At 36.6% G+C, this 24,590-nt stretch overlaps 1 protein-coding gene across 1 annotated transcript in view; it reads right to left on the bottom strand.

Moving 5' to 3' along the window:
- Positions 1-24,590, bottom strand: part of LOC118967930 (uncharacterized) — a 289,452-nt gene that overhangs the window by 201,765 nt on the left and 63,097 nt on the right. Inside the window, exon 4 of the mRNA XM_073241603.1 lies at positions 23,450-23,575. Coding sequence (XP_073097704.1) covers positions 23,450-23,575 — 126 coding nt within the window. The remainder of the gene's footprint in view (positions 1-23,449; positions 23,576-24,590) is intronic.

Raw genomic sequence — 24,590 nt, 5'->3', positions numbered from 1 at the left:
TGGTCTCACTGAGATTGGTTTTGAGCAAAAGCTTGAGAGATGAAAAGTTCACTGAATCTCAGTTAGGCTTCAGGCTCAGAAGGAAAAAACCCACCAACCTTGTATAAGGTTGTATTCTCCATCCCCACAGGTCTCCTCCAGGTTTGGCACCTGTTCAACTCATTCTTCTTCTCCACTGTGATTGATAATATTTCTCCCTATAAACACGATCTGATCTCCCTATATTAAATAGAGATGAAGAAATCCTCTCCTTCTCTAGACTGTGTCTAGTTATTTCCTCTTTTCTTACCAGGTAAGCTTTTTGAAAAAAATAAACAGGCAGATCCCCTATAACCTGGCAGTCCATAACCCCACAATGTCTCACAAATACATTCATTTGCCACAATGTTTTGAGAAATGTCAATTTTAATTTGAACAATTTTAGATGTGACACATATTTTCTACCTGACCATGGTTCCCTCGCTTCCTATCGTATTGTACTCTGCCTTTCCCATTCATTTATTTTATCTGCTCGGTCCCTAAATCATCTGACTTTGTACATTTGGATCTATACTTCTGAGTATATCTGATAGCAGTCTGAAAGGGAGTTTTGGAAAATGACTAGCATATGTTGATTACATACAAATACTTCCAAAATTTAAGACCTGACAATATTATGAGACAATGAAGAAAATCCACACAACGGCATCTGGGGAATTCACCTTCATCGTTACTGGGAATGGACTATGACACAGAATCTACCTTTGTAGCCAGAATAACATTGTTTTTCCTCAATGAATAAAGTAATATTTGAATCATCCTAATAATATTAACCTTCTTTGGGATTCAAGAGCAACATAAATCTAAAATCACATGTCCACAACTCAGCTACATGAGTCAGAAAGTCATGCTCCTCCATTGCTAACGGCTCTGAGGGTATAATGATTTCTACTTCCAGTTAGAGAACATGCCTCCCTTGCACAACACCGTAGGAAGTAAATGAGAAGGAAGAGTGCTATATGGTTTCCTCAGCGATCTAGCTTTTCTTTGAGAAATGGCTCAAACAAGAGTCTTAGTGAAATACTAGGAGAAGGACAAGGCCGGAAGAGAGAGAGAGAGAATGATTATTCTAGATATAAAACCCTTAAGTTCTTGCTATGCCAAAGCCCTCTTTTGAAGAGTCTGGAAGCAATTTTGTACACTTAGACTGCAATGCTTTGTACCACTTGATCCTGTCCCTTGGTAAAACAAGTTAGATCAGGGCATCATGCATAAACTGAATCAGTGATCTATGAGATCACCAAGTGACTCCAGAGAGCCTGGTATAAACGCTCTGTCTATGGCTAACTCAAAGATAGTCTCTTAGGGATTTGGAGTGTAAGAAATAATGGTAGAGATTAAAAAAACAGACAAATACAAAGACAAAAATAGAGGTAAGAGATGGAAGGATAAAGAAAAAGAAAAAATAGGGTGAGAAAGAGTGCTACTTCTTTCTGGTGGTGGCAGGAAAAAGCAAACAAGTGGTAGGGAGCATTTTGTGGGTAGAGTCAGGAGTGCTAGAGGGAGAAGAAAGATTCCGTTGCTAAAAATCAGTAAGACTCCTGGGCCACTAGAGCTGCTTGTATCCTCAAACCATTCTAACCCTCCATGAGGAGAATACACCTGGCTAGCAGCATTCTCTAAAGAAAATTGCAGGCTTCCCTTGACAGAACAGTACCCCGCTCCATCCAGCGGAGGCTTTAGATAAAGATCTGCTAGGAACCACCTTGGGGCTTTCCAAAGCTAATCTGAAATGAAAGCAGTGAGAGAGAATAAGAACAGAGTGTGCCTTAAATATTAAGAAATACCTATCCTGTTTACTTCGACCCAATTCAAAGACGAGAAAACAGAAAATCTATGAAAATAAATCACCATATAAAGGAATGGGACCACTTATGTGAAGATTCTAAGGAAAAGCCCACTTCTAAAAATAGTTTGTTTAACTAAAAACAAATTCTCAAATGGCTGGTATTCTATCTCTACTCTGAACTGTGATAAACACAAAGTTTTTCATAATCATGTCTAGCTGAGAAAGCAGGACGGTGTACCTTTGGGGGCAGAACCTCCGTTGTTATTTTCGTAGTTGTCATTGGTTATTACTAGCAAAAGAAACTGCCACTTAAAATTTGCACTGTATCTAGAGTTCCCGAAGTCAAGTCAACCTTGGAATAGATGACCTTTATTCCAGTATTTGGGCCCTTCGCGGGCCTCCCATCTCAGAGCATAACTCTCCGTCTCTCCTAACAAGCTTCATTTATCCCTCAACACTCGGCCAGAAGCGAAAAAAAATAAATGTCAGCATTTTCATCTATTCATTTTAATGCAAATTTTTATGATACGTTCTATCTCAAACCAAGATACCCAGTTTTCAGTTAGAAAAATAATTGAATGAGAAAAAAATCATCAATAATTGAAAGTCAATATATACAATTTGATAATACCATACTTTTTTAAGGAGGAAGACAGTCTTGATGGTGGAGAGGTGGGTGATGGAGGGGGTCACCAGGGAGTCATGTTTATAGGTAGGTTCCTCTTTCTGTACCATATTCTTCATAGACTTACAACTTCTTTTAGGGATCACTCAAATTTCACTTAAAAATTAAGGTATTGCACAGAGACACAACTTTTGGGTCAAATTAAGGCTAAACAAAAGGGTACTTCAGCACACAAGGCTAGAGCATGTTCATTCAAAAACAGAAGATTGTAGAAGGTGCTACCCTTCCACCCCTCTCACTCGATGTAATTACACAAAGCCAAGCATAGTGGGTTCATCCCAACCCCACACACAATTGAAATTTTTCCTATTATTCTCTGAAAAAAAACCAGGTCCAAGTAAGTTGGTGAGTGTGCCTGCCTGAAACTGTAATATAAAAATATCACATTTTATGTCACATTTATTAAGTACAGTGTTTTGAGAAAAAGTCGTTATGTTAAATCAGTGGCAAAAAGTCTTTGAGTCTCACAGCTTTATGTGCACCAAGTCTGTAGAATTCAATGTTCTTACCGTGGTCTTAACTCCTATACATCATTGGGCCCTGCCTACTTCTCCATCTTCATTTGTATCACTATTACTCTGCTCTCGCCACCCTCACCTCCTTTTTGTTCTTCCAATATGCCAATCATGCTCATCTCAAGGTCTTTGCAATGGCTGTTATTTCCGCAGAAAACGTTCTGTACGCCACATGTTAGCATGGCTCATTCTTTCATTGTCTACCTTCATCAATAGAATGCAAGCTCCATGCAAAGACTGCTTATATCACTGCTCTATTTCCACTGCCCTAGGCATAAATGCTCAACAAATATTTGATATTGTTGAACCAGTGATTGAACAAATGACAAGTCTCTGTTTATAAAGATATTTTAAAAAAAACAGCAGTCACAGCCCTAGAAGAAGGGTATAATACGAAGTTTTTTGCATTTTGTTTTGTTTTGGTTTCCTTTTGCTTAAAGACAACTACATTGCCCACAGCACCTTGAATACTGGTGCTTGACAATAGCTGGGAAGATGCAAGCAAATCTGAATAAGTAATCAAGGAGCTTTAAAAATGTACAGCCCTCAGAAATAACATCAAATCATACACAAATATTTTTCTGTATTCCTGAAGATTGTCTGGTTTTCAAAAAATTCTCTACTGAGGTTTTTGCTGCAAAAACATAGAACATTGGGTTCTATGAAAACACAGAAACCAATACTCTGTATTTTTGTAAATAGGCCTATTTTTAAAAAATTAATTTTAAGGTTGTCTTTTGAAAATCCATCACTTGAAAATATTCAGTTGGCTTTCATTATATATTAAAATATTTCATTTGGACTGTATGAGTTCCAGGTGATTAAAGAAACTATAATAACATTTGTGTAGCTATACTATATGCATGTTTCTATATGATCTGTGTATTTTCTCATTTGATTCTCACAATTACAGTGCCCCAGAAAGGACAGCAACTGTATCTCTATTTCACATACAGAAAAACTGAAGCTAGAAGATGCTATGTGAGTTTGTAAATAGGAGAATGAGCCAGGAGCAGAAGACACAGCCGTGACTTACTGGGCCAGAGCTTGCTGCTCTTCCATTCCCAAACCCGTCCCTTAAAATGATCTCAGAAAATCAGTGATATTTCTAGCAAAGAATCATAAAGCTTGAAGCTAGTAATCACATCCTCACTAGAGAGCCCATTTCTAGCTAAGCGGGCTTTGTGGCCATAGCCTAATTCTTCGCAGTTTTTCAAAACAAGCCCTTGCAAACTGCTTCTTTGCTCTGTATTTCATACAGTATAAAAGGAAACATCACCAACCCAATACATGCATCACACATGAAATTGTAGAGCTCAGTATGAGTCTATAGGTACTTACAAAATAAGTCAAGAGAAAAGGCTGTGAGTAGAAAAATTGGGTTTGTTTTCTCATTGTGTGAAATTGTTGTTGTTCCTCTTTTACAAATATAACGGTCTCTAAATGAATATGCCCCATATAGTGGACCTTGAAAGTTACTCATTGTTGTAGTAGGTCTGGCTTTCAAAGAAGTCAGATTTAAACTTTACAGAATCATTATGCACCCATGGTTCATGAATCTCATATTCCATGCTTTATTTTTGCATGCAAATTGCCAACACTGTCAACGGGAAAGACTAACACCCAGGGCTCTGGACAAGATTTTTTATATGTGTGTATGGAATATGAAATTTGAATGCTGGTGTGTGTGTACATCTAATGGTAAATATTTGCTTACATATTCCACAATAATACTAAATTGAATGTATTTTTACATGTTAATTTAATTTGTGCAGAAATTTTGTAACCAAGGTAATATCTAATACCTGCCAGGTTAATTTATAAAAAGTTCATTGTCACAGAAGGGAAATATGTTTCATCTATTCTACATTAGCACATCATTTCCTAAAAATTGCCAAGCTGGGTCAAAACTACGATCCAAGCAGCCCAGAATTTCGCCTTTGATAATCAGGACAACCCAAAGCACGACAAGAGTTGTCCTCTCATAGGGTAAGATAAAAAGATAAAAACGACTCTATGGGAACTTTTCATGTCCTTCATTTTTTTTTAAGGTTTTTTTTCTTTTCTTTTTAAAACCCTTCCCAGGCACTTGAGGGAACTGAACAAGAATGCCTTGCGATGTAACTGCACTAGGGAAAACAAGGCAACCTCATCAGCAGCTCCGATATGCACATAACCCAGTCTTGCAGGTGCCTTTGAAAGGTTAACTGGTCCCAAATTGGGAAATGTGCCTTTCAGACACTCCACCTATGAATCAAAGTGTCACTAACCTCAGGAGCTCATGACTCTTAAGGTGGAGCCAGAAAACTCCCCAGGAGTTTGACAGAGGCATGTGGGCTGTTCTCAAGCTACTGGCAAATTTAACTTCTTAGCCTCTGTGGGTGATCCTGCCTTGGCCATGTTTTACTCTTATTTGATGATAAACATTAATTGGCTCATAGGAGTATTTGTAAGGATTAAGTATCATTTTAATAAATATAAAATATTTGGCACATCATAGACACTCAGAAATATCAGCTTTTCTTTCAACTGGGCAATAGTGACTTCCCACTATTATGTTTATCTACTTTTCCTTCAGAAATAATTATATTCAATAAACATTATATATTATAATATCTTCTATCTTCTAATTCCTATACAAGCCCGTTTTCATTTCGGCTCTGACCACATCCTTGAACTTCGTATTTGTATATCTAACTTCCCACAAACATCTCTATTTGGGTATCTACTAGGCATCTCAATCCGAATGATTCAAACATAATTCTTAACTTCTTTACACGCTCTAGTCTTCTCCAAGTCTATCTCAGTAAATGGCTTTCACCTGGCCACCCAAGCCAAAAACCCAGAAGTCATCCTTCATCCATCTTTTAACCTATGGAACACTTTTTCTTCCTCAGTATTAGTTATGGCAAAATCACAGGCTGTTTCTTCGGCTTTCTTGTCTTACAGTATCTTTGAATTAGCTCCCTGTTCTGTCACATCCTGGTTTTGCGGCAGCCATAGCATTTCTTTACATGTTCAAAAGAGGGACTGACAATGGAAGAGTATTAAAATGCTTCCTGCCTCCCACCATTTATCCTCTGAATCTCAAAGATACAGAAACAGAGCAGAGACTGATGATGTGGAAAAATCAGAGTTTTGAACTTCTATTGTTATTTCAGTTATTTTTTATTGAGGAACTTCCCCGGACACGTTGTTCTAAATGAGCAGGTCTCAAACATTTTCCCACTACAACAGGCGTTATTTACTTCCTTATGGACAACACCTACCCAAATTCATGTTAACTGTAAGTGTCTTCCTATTCTGTGTCATTCAAATATATGCAAATGAGTGAGGAGTGTTATTACTAGAATGAGTCCAAGTTAGCTATAATTTAATAAAAACAATTTATTGGCAAATACAGGTACCGGATTTTAAATTATTACTTAGTATAAATTACACATCAATTTGTCTAGATAATCACTGAAGTCTATTAATTAAGAATTTATTTTTCATAATTTATAATTTATAGTCTATAAAGTAATATATCATAAATATTAAAGACTCTCTGAAACACATCAGCCTTAGCCATAAGACTATATGAACAAAGTAGCTGTTCTCTGAAAATTGCTTAGGCTTAAGATATTAAACCAGTTACCCAAATTAGCTGAGCTCAAATGATCCAGTACAAATGATACTAAATTTCCTATTGATCACTCGGTTGATAGAAAAAGCCTATTCATCTCTGAGGTCTGCAACACAGGTGCAAATTCAAAGAAACGTATCAAATAAAGTGAAGACCTTTCACGGGTTCCTGCAAGAGAAAACAACTGAGGCACAAGGTTGCCCTTGTAAAAAGCCCTGCAGGCATTGTGCTACCCCTTACCTTCATGCTGGCAGCCATGCTTGCCCATTACCTGACTCTGTGAGTCTGTAATATGAATGGTAGGATTATGTATAAGGTAAGAAAGATATTAATCTTTTTCCTCCATATTAACCATTAATAACCAAATATAGTGGATATACATCCTTCACCTTCTTATGCTCACCATCCCCAGAAAAAAAGCTGTGTTGTAATTAAGCATACTTTGTCTTTTCTCATTATCCTTCATAATAACCATTCATGATTTTGATGGTCAGACATTTTCTAGTCAAGAAGCAGAAAATGTGTAGGAAGGTTTGCAAGTCATCTTATATAAGTTCCAGACACGTGGTGAAACAATTAAAATTTCAACATATCTACAGGTTCCCCTTGAAACAGCTTGACCCTTTCAATAAAATAATCAAAATCATGATAAGCCTTTCCTAATTCAACTGCTTTCAGTTATGAAAACATCAACTTCAAGAACTAGGCACTAATATTGCTAATAAACAAGTTTTATGGTTAATACATTAGAGAGTTTCTACTTAAGCTAAATCTTATATGACACTGGTCTTTTCTCTGTCCTTTCAAATTCATGTGATTGTTGGTTTGTTATTCTTTGTAGCATCTTTCATCTGGAACTATCTGACACTTTTATTTCTCCTTTTAGACAGGCTCACCACCTCCTTTACAATTCTATCTCTAAAGTGATTTATCCTCCTTTGGTTCAATCTGTTATTTTCTTTCTTTCACTTCACATATCAGATCTCACTATTAATAGCCATGATTTACTCAAGTATATTATGTTTATATGATACTTGAGCAACGCATGTATTTTTTTTTAATTTAAGAACTCCTTCTGTTGCTGTGAAGCTTGCCCAAGATAAAGGGTACAGTACTTGAAAAGTTTTCTTTCATTTACTATTGAACAAAAACTAAATCCATTTTTATAAAATTGGCAAATGTTAAGAATAGATAGCTATTAATGCTGATCTGGACAATATACATCCTGGCATTTAATGTATGAAGCAAAGTTCAAATTTTCATACTTAAACAGTACATTTTACAGATGAATTGCAATAAAAACAGTATGGAAATTTCTAAAGGTGTGTGTACAAATTTATCACAAAAAACACAACTATTCAGTAACTATTAAACATTAGATTTTCTGGTTATGACAAAAGCAGAGCCTACAAAATACTGTCTTGCAATTGATCTTTTCTCTCATAATTCTCTAAAGAGACAGTCATTTTCTGATAGCTTTTGTAATGACTACATTTATTACCTCAGTATGAGTTAACCCAGATGGTGTCACAATTCTTGGAATATATTCCAAATAGTGTGATCAAAGCAAACAGCTGTAAGTTTAACTTTGTCTCTTTGTAAATCATCTCTAAATTTGTCAACCAAAAGAACACAACACAGTGGAAAAGTTTCCTTTAAAATAAATATTGTATCATTTGTAATGTGAACAGATTTATTTGTGACAGTGTCTTGTCTAATGAGGGCATACATCCACTTATAACAGTAGTATTAATAACATCATCTGTTTCATAGAGAAAGATGATTTATGTAGCCATTGTCATTATAATCCTCACTTGGAAATATCTGGAAGGCAGACTGATGAGGGAAAATATGCACTGAACAGGAACTCAAAATAACTAGATTTTGATCTGAGCTCTACTAATACCTATATGACATTCAAAAGGATTCTTGATACTTAATGAACCAATGTTTTCCAATATACAAAATACATTCAGGATGATGCTGCATATGTCCAAGGCTGCTTCCTCTGGGGAGTTACTTCAGAAACTTCATACTATAGAAAAATACACTTCACTAAAATATTCAAGCCAAGTGTGATAGGCAGAATAATGGCCCCAAATATGGCCATCTCCTGATTGCTGAAGACTGTAAATGTGTTTAGGTCTCATTGTAAAACGGCATCATTTCCAGATAGAATTAAGGTTGCTGATGAGTTGACTGAGATGAGGAGATTTGTCTAGATTATACAGGTGAGCCCAACGTAATAAGCAGGGTGTTTATAATATGAAGGAGGGATGCAGGAGAGTCAGTGAGTGGGACACGACATGAGAAGGCTTGATAGCTATTGTTGGTTTTGAAGACAGAAGAGGACAAGTAAAAAACTGGGCCAAATCTAGTTGCTGGAAAATGCAAGGAAGTAGATTCTCCTATCAGGCCTCCAGAAGGAAAGCAGCCAAGCTCTCACCATGGTAGTTATCCCATGGAAATCATTTTGGACTTCTGATCTCCAAACAGTAATGGATTTGTTTTGTTTTAATCCACCATCTATGATAAATTATTATAGAGCAATAGGAAATAAATGTACCAAGTCATTAAATGAACAGCAACATAATACTAAAGATAGGAGAGAAAAATGTGTTTCCAAATTACTACAGTGTATCAATAAAGTGCTCACTTTCCAGAAAAAAAACCAGGAGACATAAAAACAGGATAGTGTGAACTATACACACAAAAACAGCAGGCAACAGTCACAGGGCCCACATGTCACATCTAATTGATACAAGCTTCAAAGAAACCATTTAAGTATGCTTAAAGAAATAAAAGGAACTGACCTTAAAGAAAAAAAGGAAGATATGAAGACAATATCATATCACATAGAGAATTAAGAACCAAATGGAAATACTATAGTTGGAAAGTACAGTAACTTGAAGGGGGGGAAATCACTAGAGGGGATCAATAGTACGTTTAGGAACTGGCATGAGAAAGCATAAAGGAACTTGAAGATAGATCAACAGAGATTATACAATCTGAAGAACAGAGAGAATAAAAAGATGAAAAATGAACAGTGCCTCAGAGAAATGTAGGACTCCACTAACCTCACCAACATATACAATAGAAGTGCCAGAAAGAGTAGAAAAAGAGGAGGGAAAATAGTAGAAAAATAAAGGCTGAAAATGTCCTAATGTGATGAAAACAATTAATTTAGAGATCCAAGAAACACGATGAACTCCAAATAGTTGTTTTGTGTTGGTCTTACTCTAGCGACAGCGATGCAACAAGCTAGGAATGCCTGGGGGCTCTCCTCTGGGTCCATACCACTTGCGACAAGTCACACAGACATTTCCCTGACTGGAGCCAATGCCATGGCTGGATCAGCCCCAGCAGTTGTTACTATGATTGCCAGATGCACCTCAGCAACAAACATCAAGGAACTGAAAAAAAGTTTGATAGTCACAGGTCCTAAACGATATAGGGCTCAACTGGGACCACAAAGTGAGGCTGGAGGAGTGCAAAGGCCAGGTGGGGCACCAGGGGAGTTGGGATTCTACCTTTATTGGAGTTGAGGGCAGAGTGCCTAAGGTTTCACAGGTTCATTCTTTACTGGTGAATTGCCAACATAAGAAAATGAATTAAAGTGCATGAAAAGAAACACAGGGTCACTTGAGCAGTCAGTTATAAAGGTTAATAGGCTTTCTAAAAGGATGTTATGGGTGGGGAAGGCTCTTTATCTGTGTAGCTGTCAACATTTATCAAGGTGTATGTCTTTAAAATGCATGCATCAGCAATCAAAATCTTCATGTCAAGCACTTATAATCAAAAAGCTACTGTCAGGTACCTACAGTATAGTAACAAACACAAAGAGAACCACACCTAGACATATGATAGAAAATACACTGAAAGCCAAAGACAAAGAGAAAACTTCAAGAGAAAAATCTTGTCACATTCAAAGAAACCCAAATATGATCAACAGTTCCCTTGTAATCAGAAACAGTGGAGGTCAGAAGACAGTGCGATAACATATTTAAAGTACTGCAAGAAGAAAAACTGTCAACTAAGAATCTTATCACCAACAAAACTATCTTCAAAAATGAAGGTGAAATAAAGCCATGTACAAAACAAAAACTGAAATAAAGGAAGATCTTAAGACTGAAAGCAAGTGATACTGACCATAACTCAAATCAGTATGAAAAAACAAAGAACACTGGTAAAGGTAATTATAAAAGACAACATAAAATGAACACTTCTTTCTTCTCTTATTTTAAAAACAATTTTATAAAACAATGTGTTTATAATTGTATTGTTGGAATTATATAGATGTGTAATGAACTTTATAGTAACAGCACAAAGGAGGTGGGTGGGAGAAAAGGTGTACCAGAACAAGTACATGACACCTGATGGAAATGTGAATCCACAGGAAAGAATGAAGAGAATCCAAAATGGTAAATAAGAAGTTTAATAGAACAAACTACAAATATATACTTGTTTTTCCTTCTTTTCTCAGCTTTATTAATAGATATGGAATTTTAATTAAAATATTAATTAAAACATGAATTGTTAGGTAATGGAGAATAATATTTTATTAATAGAGACTTAAAATTCTCAACAAAATACTAGCAAATTAAACCTAACAACATAAAAGGACTACACATCATGAAGAAATGAGATTTTACCAAGAATATAAGGTTAAATAACCAAAAATCAATTAATATAATGTACCTTATCAACAGAATAAAGGACAAAAAAACCCACATGATTGTTTCAATATATGCAGAAACAAGCATGTGATAAAAATCAACACACTTTCATGATAAGCACATTCAACTAACTAAGAATAAAAGACAATTTACCTAGCTTGATGAGGCATCAATGATAAGAAAAAAATTGAAACAATACTTAGTGGTAAAATACTGAAAACTTTTCTCCTAAAATCAGCAAAAATAAAAGGACATCTGTTTTTCCACTTTTATTCAACATTATACCAGTGGTTCTAGCCTGGTCAACTAGGCAAGAAAATAAAAGGAATATATTGAGAAGAAAGAAACAGAACTATTTGCAGCTGACATTATCTTGTATACAGAAAATCCTAAGAGATCTATTAAGAAAGTAGAATAAAAGAATTCCACAAAATTGCACAATGCAAGTGATATGCAAAAAACATGTATGTATCTATACATTGCCAAAAACAATTTGGAAATAAAAATTAAGAATACATTTATAATAGCATCAGAAGTAAATAAAAATAAACTTTAAAATTGTAAAACTTAATGCTCTAAAAACTATAAAACATTATTGTTAAGAAAGTAGAAGACATATAAAGACCAATAAATACATGTAAAGATAGTCAACTTCATCAACTATAAGAGAAAACATATCAAAACTATGAGATACCACTGCATAGGTACCAGTTTGGTTATAATATAAAAGAAATAACTAGTGTTCACGAGGTATGGAGGAACTGTGGGGACCTCAGACACTACCAGTGAGAAGGTAAAAGAGTGCAGTTTTTTGGGGAAAACACTCTGGCCACTCCTAAAAGGCTAAGCAGAGTTACCATATTACCCTGCAGCTCTTCTGCAGGGTCTATACCCACGAAAAATGAAAACATATCCACGCAAAAACCTGTACCAATACTGTCCATAACAGTATTATTCATAACCGTCAAAAAGTATAAACCCAAATGTCCATCAACTGACAAGTATACACAAAAAAGCAGTTTATAAATACAATGGAATATTATTTAGCAACTAATAAAAATGAAGTACTGACATGCTACAACACAGATGAATCTTGAAAGCATTAAGCTAATAAAGGAAGTCATAAAAGACCACATAGCGGATATCCTATTTATATGAAATGTCAGTAATAGAACAAACTATAGATACAGAAAGTAGATTAGTAGCTGCTTAGGGCTGCAAGATTTGGAGTGAAATGGACTGCTAACAGGTATAGCCTTTATTTATTGAAATATTGTTGATATACAAAATTATATTGGTTTCAGGTATACAACATAGAGACTTGACAATTGTATACATAACTAAATGCTCACTGTGGTAAGTGTAGTTTCCATCTGTCATCATACAAAATTTAGTACAATATTATTGACTATATTCCCTGTGCTGTACTTTAATTTCTACTATTTTTTAATTGGAAGCCTGCACCTGTTTATCCCCTTCACCCACTTTGCCCTCCGCACTCCCACCCCCACAGCAACCACAGTCTCTTCTGCTTTGGAGCAATGAAAATATTCTCAAATTGATGTCACTGTTGCATGACTGAACACACTAAAAACTTTTTTAAAACTTAAAAAAAAACTGGTGAAAAGTTTATGGACAAAGTCGTGTATCATATCTACAGGAGTGAGCCTGTGTTCTTACAACTGTATATGAAGAAGCAATTTTATACAAAGTGTTACTCCCTTTCCAAAATATGAAAGATTATCATAATTGTCATTGGCAGACATACTATTTCAAGATTCATTGGGCTAAATTCTTGCAATTCTTTAAAATCAGCATTCTAAGTTATTAGATTTTTTTATAGACAGGTTGTCACTAGTATATTGAGTTGATTTCCTGTAACTCAAAACATAAATGGCATAAAGAATGTTGATTTTTCTGAAAACCTTTTGGTTTTGGTACAAGGCTAAATGATTCTAAGAATATTTCTTCACAGGTTTTGTTAAAATTATTCCTTTCACAGCTTTTCATCTTCCCTAAGTGACATACAAATCTCTGCCTCGAGTCTAAGTGACAAGATGAGCCACATTAATATGGTATAAATGTAAATCTAGATTTAAATACATCTAAAATACAGTACAAATAACCATTTTTACAGTAGCTACAAAACGGCAAAGCCATGTGGACGTTGTTTTCTTTTAATTGCCCATGTATGGACATCACAGGGGATGTGAAAACTTCCCAGGTGGTCAAGAATTCCCAGGATAGATGGGCAACTCTAATGTCAGCTCACTTTTCAAGCACCACAGAGCCCTCATTCTTTCAGGAATCTTCTAAACTCTTAAAACCCACTCATGGATATTAACTGAGACCCAGATGTTACAGAATGTATGTGTTCTGGTATATGGTAGCTCTGTTATTGGCTTTCCTAGACCCTGGGGAACCCTAGATATGCTGGATATACAATCAATTGGTCAGTTTCAGAGGTTTTTAAGTCAACTGCAGAATCAGAGACAGATAAAACCTGTTAGGGATAGGTAATAAATTGCAGTGACCACTTTCCCACATATTCCATGAGTTGATTTCAACCCATGCTTGTTCTCTAGAGCAAATGGCTCTGTGTGACACACAACCTACACAGCTATATGTGGGGGTGCTGGCCTTGGAGTCACAGAAATGAAAGAGTAGGGCAAGAGTTCCTTTAAAAGGTGTTGCCAACATTTAAATCTGAAAATACTAACTCCACTGAAAAATAATTAGTATTTCCTTCTACATTCAGAATTTTGCCTGTGGTACCTAAGTAAAACTAACATTTAGAGAACACCTGGCCTGTGTCAAAGGAATGTTGTGGTTAGAGCACATAAATTTCAGCCTGAACCCTATTAGTCATTTCCAAATAAGAGTTCTCAATTAGAGAAATAAAAGAAAGCCCTTTGAGCTTCTCAAATAAAAGGATCAAAGGACTTCCACAACTTTCACCTCTAATATTAATGCTGGTCTTTATATCTTATAACTAAAGAGGGTTTGGCTGATATTTTTTATGCATTACTCTAGTTGGAACTGAGCCAAGCCAGGGAATTGTTTGCATTTCTTAGTTTAGGTATCTGTGTATTTAAATAGTGAATACAAAAGAGTGCAATGGTTTTTTTCCAGAGCAAGTGAACAATGAAGCAAAATTTCTCTCTCATAAATACAGGTATCACCTATATTGGTACACTCACTTGGTCATTCTGAACAGTCATTGAGTTCCACCAGGCACTGTGTTGGGAAGTGAAAATATAACGATGGGAAAAAATAATCAGATACGGTTTCTGCTTCTGAGGCACTTACACTCCGAAGGCAGAGGGAGGTATCGGTATCCTCCACTGTACTCTAAGCACCATAACAAGAAGTTAGGGCCAGTCTTGTAATTCCATGCACCTCCGAGGCTGGTGATTGTGTCTGTCATATAGCCAAAGTGCAATAAACATTAGGTGAATGAATGAATATATAAATGTTGAACTCCATGGAGAGAAATGGGCTGGAAAAATGAATTCTGGAGTAATTGCCCTTAGGCAAATTGCCTATAGAAAGAATATAGCCTGAAAAGAGAAGAAAGCTAAGGACTGAATCTTGAGGGATCCCAGCATGTGATGGATAAGCAGAGTAGGAGAAACCAGGAATGGGACAAGAGGAGCCTCCGGAATGTGAGGATGATGAGTCAGATAGCGTCTGGGGGCAAAGGAAGAAAACATCCCAGGAGAGAGCAGTCATTAGTGTTGATTGCTACTGGTCAAGACCAGGTAATGTGAGGATGGAACAGAGTGTCTGTTGTATTTAGAGATAAGAAAGTCATTATTCATACATTTCCTAAAAGTTTAATAGGGTGATGGGGTGGGTTTTTAGTAGGCTGTAAAAGTAGTGAAAAGGGAGTAGATGACATCAGCATTTGGCTATAAATTGAGGAGCAATAGCCTTTGTCAAGGAAATGTATGATTTCAAACGTTAATAAAGAGATAAATTTCTGAGAATATGAAGGTAATGAGATACGAAGCACATTAATTCAAAAAATATTTGAGATCCATATCTGCCTGAATACTTGGGATATATGAGTGAAACAAAGATATGAAAAGCAGACAAGATAAGGAAAGCTTTTTTTCTCATGTAACTTATAAAAAGAAGGGCACTTCTATTATGGTGGTAAAGAATAAAAAGGTTGGAAGAAGAGAGTTATGGACACCTGGAACAATGTGTCAGTCATAAGACTAAGTTACATTGCATTAATTAGCAAAGAGCACCAAAATCTCAGCGATTTAATATTACCAAGGTTTCTTTCTCATTCATACAAAGGCAGGCATACAGTTAACATTCATGAGGTAATTCAGAATTCTAGGCATTCTTATGGCACTTTTAACACGGTGCTTCACGGTTCATGTAAGCAGGAGAAAAGAGCATGGAGAATCACAATTTTAAGTGCCACCATTTCTTTTATTGATTGAAGAAAGTCAGCTTTGACTAAGCTCAAGAGATCATCCTCTACCAGGAATAAGAAGAGATCTAGAAATACTAGGAAACACCAGTATTACTTACCAAACAGTAAGTTCTAATTCTCAATCAGCTCCTTTACATATCCTATCACCTATATTCCCTAGGCCCAAGTTTGTCAGTTCTGACATCATATTAGAATCAATTTTGGGGATAGTAAAAAAAATAATCAGTGTCTAAACCCATCGCTAGGGAATCTGAATTTCTCTTGAATCAAGTACGTGTGACACAGAATCACCTTCTTGGAGAATACTCTTGAATTTTTTCTTCTAAGTAGATGTTACCAATGTTTACAATATAATTCAAGTCACTTGGTTCACAGACAATATTTTTTATCTCTGCATTAGTAATTACAGGTGACACATTAATCACAGGTTATTAAACAAAACAGTGGAACCACTTTATGCAATTAAATGCATTAATTAAAAGAAAAAGAGAATGTAGATCATTTTTATAATTCCGTAAAATCACTTTCTCGAAATTAAACTGCAGTCGTCTCCCCTTCAATCACTTATGCTCATGGAAATGGTGATCCTTGATGTTCACCTTTTGTCCCTATCAGGTATACCTAGAGGCTGATGTTCTCATCGATTATATCTTTCAACATACTGCTGTTCCAACTCCATTTTTAAGCAGCAAGTTTAAGATATAACGTTGATTTTAGTGATATTTTCCATCATTTGCTTTGGAAACAATATTGTTATTTTACATTTGCCATCAATTTTCTTAAAAACCATTAAAAAAATCAAGGGTTGACTTTCCTCACAAATGCAGTGAGATTTGAAGTATCTCACAAATGTGTTCTTTCCCCACAAAATATTTCCCTTAAATCCTTACTGTAGTCTCACATAGCCCATCACTGAAGGGTTACACTGTTTTAAAAATAATCCGAACTCTCCTGCTACAATGAATATGCCGGTGGAAAGGACATAGTCCTTAGGCTGGAACAGTTACCAGCCTTGCATGAGGATTAACTTGTAAAGTGTCACCTCAGAAACTGGAGTGCCATCCCCACAGCCCCCCGTCCTAGAAGAGGGGAGGTTTCACGAGGGAGCTCAACTTTTGGAGATAACACAGAGGTAGGTGCTACATGTTATCGCCGAGAGACAGCACCACGATGGCCCTCTGAAGTCAAGGGCCCCGGACCGGAGCCCCCGCGTAGGCCAGGATGTCTAAAGGAGAAAGATGCAGAAAAATGAGGCATGACGTTGCCATAGAAGGCAGCCATGAAATTTAAGTCAGAGTTTGTCTATCTCCCTGTTTTACTTACCTTCCAATTCTCCTTTGTATAATGCTGCTAAGAGGAAAAATGGAAAAAAAATCTAATGTGGAAAAATGACCGACTACTCTTGCTTTGATTATACAGACACCACCACGGGAAGAGTCAGCCACAGGTGAGCTGACTTGAGTCACATAGGCCTGGGTTCAAATACACCAGCTCAGATTTCAAATGTCTATGTGAACTTGAGCAAGTTACTAAACTCGGTTTCTTTCAGTTCTCTCATCTGGAAAATCAGAAAATCAATATAAAGCAACCAAATTATAATTAATGTTCAAAGAAAGGTAGCTTATTGTAATTGTTAATGTCAATGGCAAGGTACGGACTCGATTAAAACATAGCTGTCATCTCATATGTGAAAGGAGAAAGGCTACATAAATTCTAAAGATATATACAATGCCAAATTCTAGGATTCTACTCACCATTCTTACAAGATTGCCTGAAAGGGTAGCTAGCTATATACAGTCATAAATTTTTAACAGCTGTGGATGTGAATATGGCTACATATTCCGAAGCAGATGTAAAATAAGTGGGGACTCCTAAGATAGAACATGTGACTTAAAGTGACTAACCTAGACCTTAAACAGAAGCTATGTCTATTAGTGGCCCCCATTCATCCACGTTTCCAGAGAAATAATGGGAAGTGTTTCATTAAGTGTCCTTACATGTCCCTTAATGTCTACCCAGAATTTTATGAAATAGGACCTAAAGTGCCTTCTCTCATCTCAAAACACATGTGAGTACAACTAACTGCAGAAAATGTCATCCAAGATTTTGGCTATTTTTTACTTGCAGATGGTTTAACTAGAAAAAATATAAACTGTGCCCTACCTAATATGTAAAATTTATTTACTGAAATGCTGTAGTCTTATTTGTTTTTTTTTGGTATCATTAATCTACAATTAAACGAGGAAGATTATGTTTACTAGACTCCCCCCATCACCAAATCCCCCCACAAACCCCATTTCAATCACTGTGTAGTCTTATTTTTACTGCTCATGGTCACAAATAAATTACACACCTGTTTCTTTTTCAAATTCATGAATATTCTGTTCTAAAGCACACTGAAATTATGTCTTTACAAAATATCTTAATTTTCTTATGATTTAGTTTTATTAGATGCAATTGATAGCATCAATTGTAAAATTCTCCTCTGAAACACACTTTATAGAAAGTGGATGTTACTGGGAATGATCTCGTACAAGGCTAAAAACATCTGGTGACCTTCTATACAATAGATAAGACAGATTCTATGCCATATATTAATGATGCGCCCTGCCTAAATTTGAGTTACAAAAAAAAAATTTTTTTTTTTTAACACAAGAGCTATTTTGCCTTCTGAAAAAACATGCTCCTTCCTTTGGAAACCACACTTCATGTGTTACCACTTTTTTATGAGGAATCAAGGAAATAACCAAACCCAATCTGTTCAGTAAAAGAATTGTGAAACCTTGAGAACTCAACCAAATATGCCCCCAAATTTTAATTCAGACACACAGCACCCTGCTTCATGTCACAAAAGGTTAAGCATCTGCCCACATTCTGTTGTGCACAGCGATAGGTCCGTGGTGCACCACCGTCCAGATTCTAGCTAAAGGGGGAAGGTTAGCTCACTGCTATGCTACCTGACACAAGACGTGATGTGGTTGTTTTCTCAGTACCTTAGAATTTTCAACTCATCAGCTATAGGATTTTCATTGTCCTCATATTTAATTTTAGCAAAATCACAAGTAATGGCCAAGAAAAAAATGCCAAATTAAAAATTAGTATTGTAGTATGCAGCACAGTTATGTACATTTTAGAACAAATGTTGTAAAAGAAGATTTCATTGATATCCAAAAAGATTTTTACATTTCCTGATTGAATTTTCCCACAGCACCCTTTTGATTCACAGTTACTCCTGCTTGATCATGAATTGGTCTGTGCAGCTTGGTCTTTGTACATGAATAACAATGTTGCCAGTGGGAACAGCAGCTGCCTGCTGCAGAAAGAAAAGGCAAGTAACGTGCCTTCTTTTTACATTATTCAAGTACTAAAAATAGGAGATTGCATTATAAATCTGGAAGACAAGCTGTGCAGTCCAGAGGCAAAGACCCTCAATCCAAAGATCTTTAAGAAACTTTATATTCAACTTTCATTTTTATTATATATTATAGTAACCAATAATGAGCACATTAGAACATGCCAATACGTATAAGACACTGCAAATTGTACCACATACAAAAATCCTTTCATTCATGTCTTCCAACTTAGAATGTGCAGAGAAGAAGAAAAGAAGCCCAACAGTAATTTATTTTAAAAGTAATTTTTGGAAATACAATAAGTGGTAAAAAGATATATTAGGACCTGAAGTATAAATATAACAATGATTTTTAAGAAATGTCTCTCTAAATTTTGTGTTTAGTCAAATACTAAGAGAGCACTGAACCTTCTCATTCTTTAATTTTATATGTAACTGTTTCAGAATGTGAAAAACAAAGCCCTATATTTTTAGTATTAATGAGGACAAGTTGTGATTTCTATCTTACAAATGCATTTTTGTAGTTATCTTAAATCCTGTCTCGTTCTCCTGGTGGTCATTATTTTTTTTGGTGGATACATGATTTACAGATAAGAGTTTTATAAAACAATGCCCAGAATTTAAGAATATGCAGCATTTATGTCTCAGAGGGATGATAACGGAGATTTCAGATTAAGAGAAGAAATAATAGCTGGTGAAAGAAGTGAGGGGTAATCTTTGAGTTAATAAATACATTCAGACTAACAGAGATACAGAGGTAAGAATACAACAGTCTTTACCTTTGAAGAATTTACAATGCCTTTACCAGTAAAATAAAAGAAACAGGAAAGAAAAAGCCCTGAAATAAAATTCCATGGGAAAGAGTAAAGGAATTTATATAGAGTTAAGTGAGGAAAGAAACTTTGTAGAAAGTTGGGAAGAACATTCCAGACAGTTTAAGGCTGAAGATAATGTCATCTAGGACAGAGTGACAGAATTTTCAAAATCAAACAACAATCACACTGATAGTTCAATAAGGAAATACTGAATAACCAAGGAAAAGCTATGCATTGAGATTTTTTTAAAGTTTAATTTCACAAAAATGAAGTACCTTTGTTTCTTATCACAGAAAATGCATCACCAAACATACAATTTTAAAAACTGGTTTACTCTACTGGGCCCCATGTTTCCTAACACTGAGCCAATGCTGAGCAGGATTGTAATCCCTGGGGAAATCTATGCCCACAGGTTTAAAAGCAGACTACTAAGTGAAAATGAAAAACAATGGATACTTTCTATCATTACCTCCAGAGTCAAATAGAGTAGATGACATTTTGTATCCAAAAAATGTGCTAACATTCAAGACCAAACCACACTTTAAGATTAATAATACTTAAAAACCCTATTAACAGAAAGCTCTATCCTACTAACCTGAATTGTCAGACTCTCGAACACCAAAGTTCTTTTGCTCTGCCTCCCACTTTAAGATACAAATGCTTGTGCAATCTTCACTGAGTAATGACTAGAGCAAGTGGTTTGAGAGACTGGAAGTTTTCAGTTTGTACATTGCCTCTCCAAAAGCCAGCTAAACAGCTCAAAACCTGACTACGGAACCAAGTTATGGGGCAGCGGGATGGGGAGCTGTATGCAGCACGAATGCCTTAACCTAATCCTCACTCATACTTAATAAACTAATAATAAATTACTGTGCCTAAAAATCCTTCAGTTACTTCAGCTCTCACGTTTTGCCCTTCTTCTGTTCATGTCCCAGGACTCAGCATGTTTTACTTCCTTCCAAGTTCTTTGATTTTCTTTTTTATTGGTCTTTTCTCAGATCTTTTACTCAAAACCAGAGCAAGATATCAGAAGCCTTAGCACCTAAAATTATGATGGCCCACGAGTAGGTAAAAAGTTATTCCATAAAATACAGAATCACTAAAACTGAAGAATAATACATGTATTTTTTAACCCATTGCTCTTGTTTCTTCTGTTTCTTTTGTATATTGTAGCTTTACTCCTTCCTGGACCTCTAAATAGGTACTTCACAGACTAGTTAGGGAATGAGGAAAAGAATGGGTGATGGGAAAGCTCAGGAGAGAAGAGGGTCACAGGGATCCCTCAAGAATATATGCTATGGCAAGATGTTCCAAACTTGTCTCTTTACTAAAATGTAACTAAATTGAGTCAATACTTTTGTTTTTGCTTCTTCTGTTTCATTTTGTTTGTACCTGGTTGATGGATTTTATTGCTTTCACATTAAATCAATTGTGACCAATGGCCTTGTTATCATGCCTGTCCTTCATTTAGTCTAATCATCCCCTACATCAGTGATTTTCAAAGTATGATCCTCAGACCAGCAGTATCACTGTCAAATCATCACCCTGTACATGTCAAATGCATTATAATTTCATTTGTCACTTACACCTCAATAAAGCTAGAGGTGTAGCGTGGAGGGTAGGGAGAGGAAAATCTTTTCGTGCATATCCACCAAGGAAAGGCTGTGTGAGGACGTAAGAAGATGGCTCTCTCTGAAACACAAATCCTCACACACCAGCCAGATTTAGAAGCTCTAGAGGTTCTGTGCACAGATACCCGGTACTGACAAGCTCTCCAGGAGATTCTGACACTTGCTGAGTTATGAGAACCACCGCTCTATATTACATGGTTTTTCTAAAGCACGTTTCTCACCATGCACCTATCCCTCTGCTTAAAATACTGCACATATCTTATGTCATCTTCAAAGTACAACCCAGACTTTAACATCAAAACCATCACATGGTCTGACTTATGCATTTCTCCTCTACTCTTCTCTCCCACCACCACAGCTTGCCAGGCACACCAAAATGCAGTGTGAAATGCACTTCCCCTTGTTAATTCTGTGTTTGTTGTTTCTGATTATTGGAAAACACTACACATCCTTTTAGATGCAAAACATTTCCAGTCATTCTTCCAGTTTCCCCTCGACTGTTACCTTCTCCACTCAGTTTTCCCCCGGTTCCCACACTGCTCATCCAATAACGCACATTGAGGCATTTTTCTCCTCACCGTGTTCTCAGCACTCCGTACATGTACCTCTAGCACAGTTTTTCTAGACACCATTTTAACTTTGCCTCTTTTTTTGAAGGGGAACATAATAAGGCACCCCAAAATACACATTTTAGCATATTGATTATTTTGAATTAAAGTCACTTGAGAAACACCTCATAAAAGAAGGACATTCTGACCTATTTTGTCCCCCTTGAATGTCAGAAGTAAATCTTCATGTGAAAGGCACCCTCCCCCTACCAGGAAGGGGGAAGGTATCCTTACCACCAGAAATAGGGCGTTTAGAGCCAAGAAGTCTGTATAAACAAACCTGTTACTTCTTTACTAATTCCCCACCCCAAACCTAAACTTCTTTGTCTTGTCAATTCTTCACAAATTTAATGTTTGTCTAAAAGATATGAAAACTTCTTGATTTGGTCACTTTTCAGTCTCATATTTTTGTGGAGCTCCTGTATCTATAAAATTAATTTTTTCTCCTGTTTATCTTATGTCAATTTAATTATTAGACCAACCAGAGAACCTAGTAGGGAAAAGGGGCTAATTTTTCCTCCCAACATGCTTAGATGGAAATACCTTAAAGGATACGGAAAATATTTAATGAAGTCTTGCTCATTCTAGCATTCCATGCGCCTGGCGCGTGGGTGGTGAATAACAGCTTCCATTAATGAATGACAGCTACAACATCTCTGTGACCCAGTGATCACTTATTCTATGGTCTGAACTTTTCACAATACAGTTAAGAACCAGGAAGGAAAGAGCTTTTGGACTAGATATCCAAAACAAGTCAACAAAGAAACTGAAAACATGTTCGCAAAAAGATATCGGGATGATTTGGACTAAAAATAATGGACCAAACAACCTTTATGTTCCCATCTGAACTTGCAACAACGTGAGCAGCCAAGAGTGAAGCAGGGTCAGGAAACCAGAGTGGTAAATAGTGTCAGAAGCTGTGGCTTACTGAGGGCTTTTGCTGATCTCCGTTAACCCTTAGAGGATAAGGACAAAGCCCTGGGCTAGAACAACATAAGATACTGTAAATGAGAACTTTGAATAAAATAGGGATTGTAAAAGACAGCACATTCAGAGAAACAAAAGACTAGAAAATATGTGTGGCCAAGAAAGGGAAATTAAAACAAATCTTGTCTATCCCAGCTTGAATTTATAGTGGAAAAAAAAAAGCACCTCAATAATTTGTAAGAACAGGCTTCGTTCACACAGCGCTGTGAACCTTCATCATTAGTGCTGCCGGGGCAGCTGCAAAGCAAGGAACTAGTGGAAAGTGATCAGGACTTACTGTTTCCGTTCCGACACGTAGAGCTTGGAAGTCATCGCCGGATGAATCTGAAAGGCAACAAGTCTTCTTATATCCACCAGAAAACGGAGGGCACAGGGCAAACTGCTGCCTTGAAATCTGGAAAGACTTGAAAGACAGGTGAATATAAAGAATCACAGCTGAGATCAGTTTACCACCTGGAGCCAGTGTTTCATAATATAAAATGAGAATTGACTTTTTTATAGAGGCCCTGTATGGACTGGCTTGATAATTAAAAATATCTGGGGGTCTAATCTTAGAGAAACCCTCTACTTTCATGGGTTTTTATCTACAAGAAACTCCAGGTTCTTACGGTACAGACTGGAGAAAACTACTTGTGCCACAGACAGCAGAGGGGAAAGTAACCATTATGAAATATGCTGTAGAGAAAATAAAAGTTCCTCTGGTCAGGATTGTCACTTGATCCTGGTCTGCTTGCTCCCTGCGCACATGTGGGCAATACACGGCTGCAGGAGAGCAGAGGCTGGCATGGTGGCAGTGCCGAGGACAGAGACTGAGACTGCTGAGGGGGTGGAGAGACTAAGAAGCAGAGACCAGCTTGCTGCCTGCAGACTTGCCCTGAGGTGGATGGGGTTCTAGTGCTTTACCTGTCACCATGAGAATAAAGCTGGGTATAAACTCTTCACCCCAAGAATGTTCCATTATCATTTTTCAGTCTCCAGGGTGAACTTGCCCAGGACTGAAACTCACCAGTGAGACACCCACTACAAGCTTTTAATTTATAAACCAGAAAGCCTCAGTCCTAAAAGACAGTGAAAAGTTCAGTTCTGCATGTCAGAGGTTTTGAGCATGTCTCTTTCAGCTCTTGCTACATGCAGCTTCAAATCTCCCACACCATACTTGGTGGGTAAAACCAGCCATGTGTATAGGGCCTCTCTAAATTATCATCCATCATACCAATTAGAATGATCTCCCAAATCTCTGCTAGAGTTTTTTAATCTAGAAGCTTAGCACAGCACCTAAGCAAAAGCCCAGGTAAATTGTCACTTGTACTCAGAACTGGGAAATGCCTTGGAGAAAGAAATCATCTGGCTTTTGTCACCCCACCTAAAGAAAGTTCTTCTCTAAAATTTTAGTTCAAGACCTTTTTGTTGTCACAGTT

Source organism: Manis javanica, chromosome 7, assembly GCF_040802235.1.
Source record: "Manis javanica isolate MJ-LG chromosome 7, MJ_LKY, whole genome shotgun sequence".
NCBI classification, from domain to species: domain Eukaryota; kingdom Metazoa; phylum Chordata; class Mammalia; order Pholidota; family Manidae; genus Manis; species Manis javanica.
This window is presented reverse-complemented; position numbering and strand designations above follow the sequence as displayed.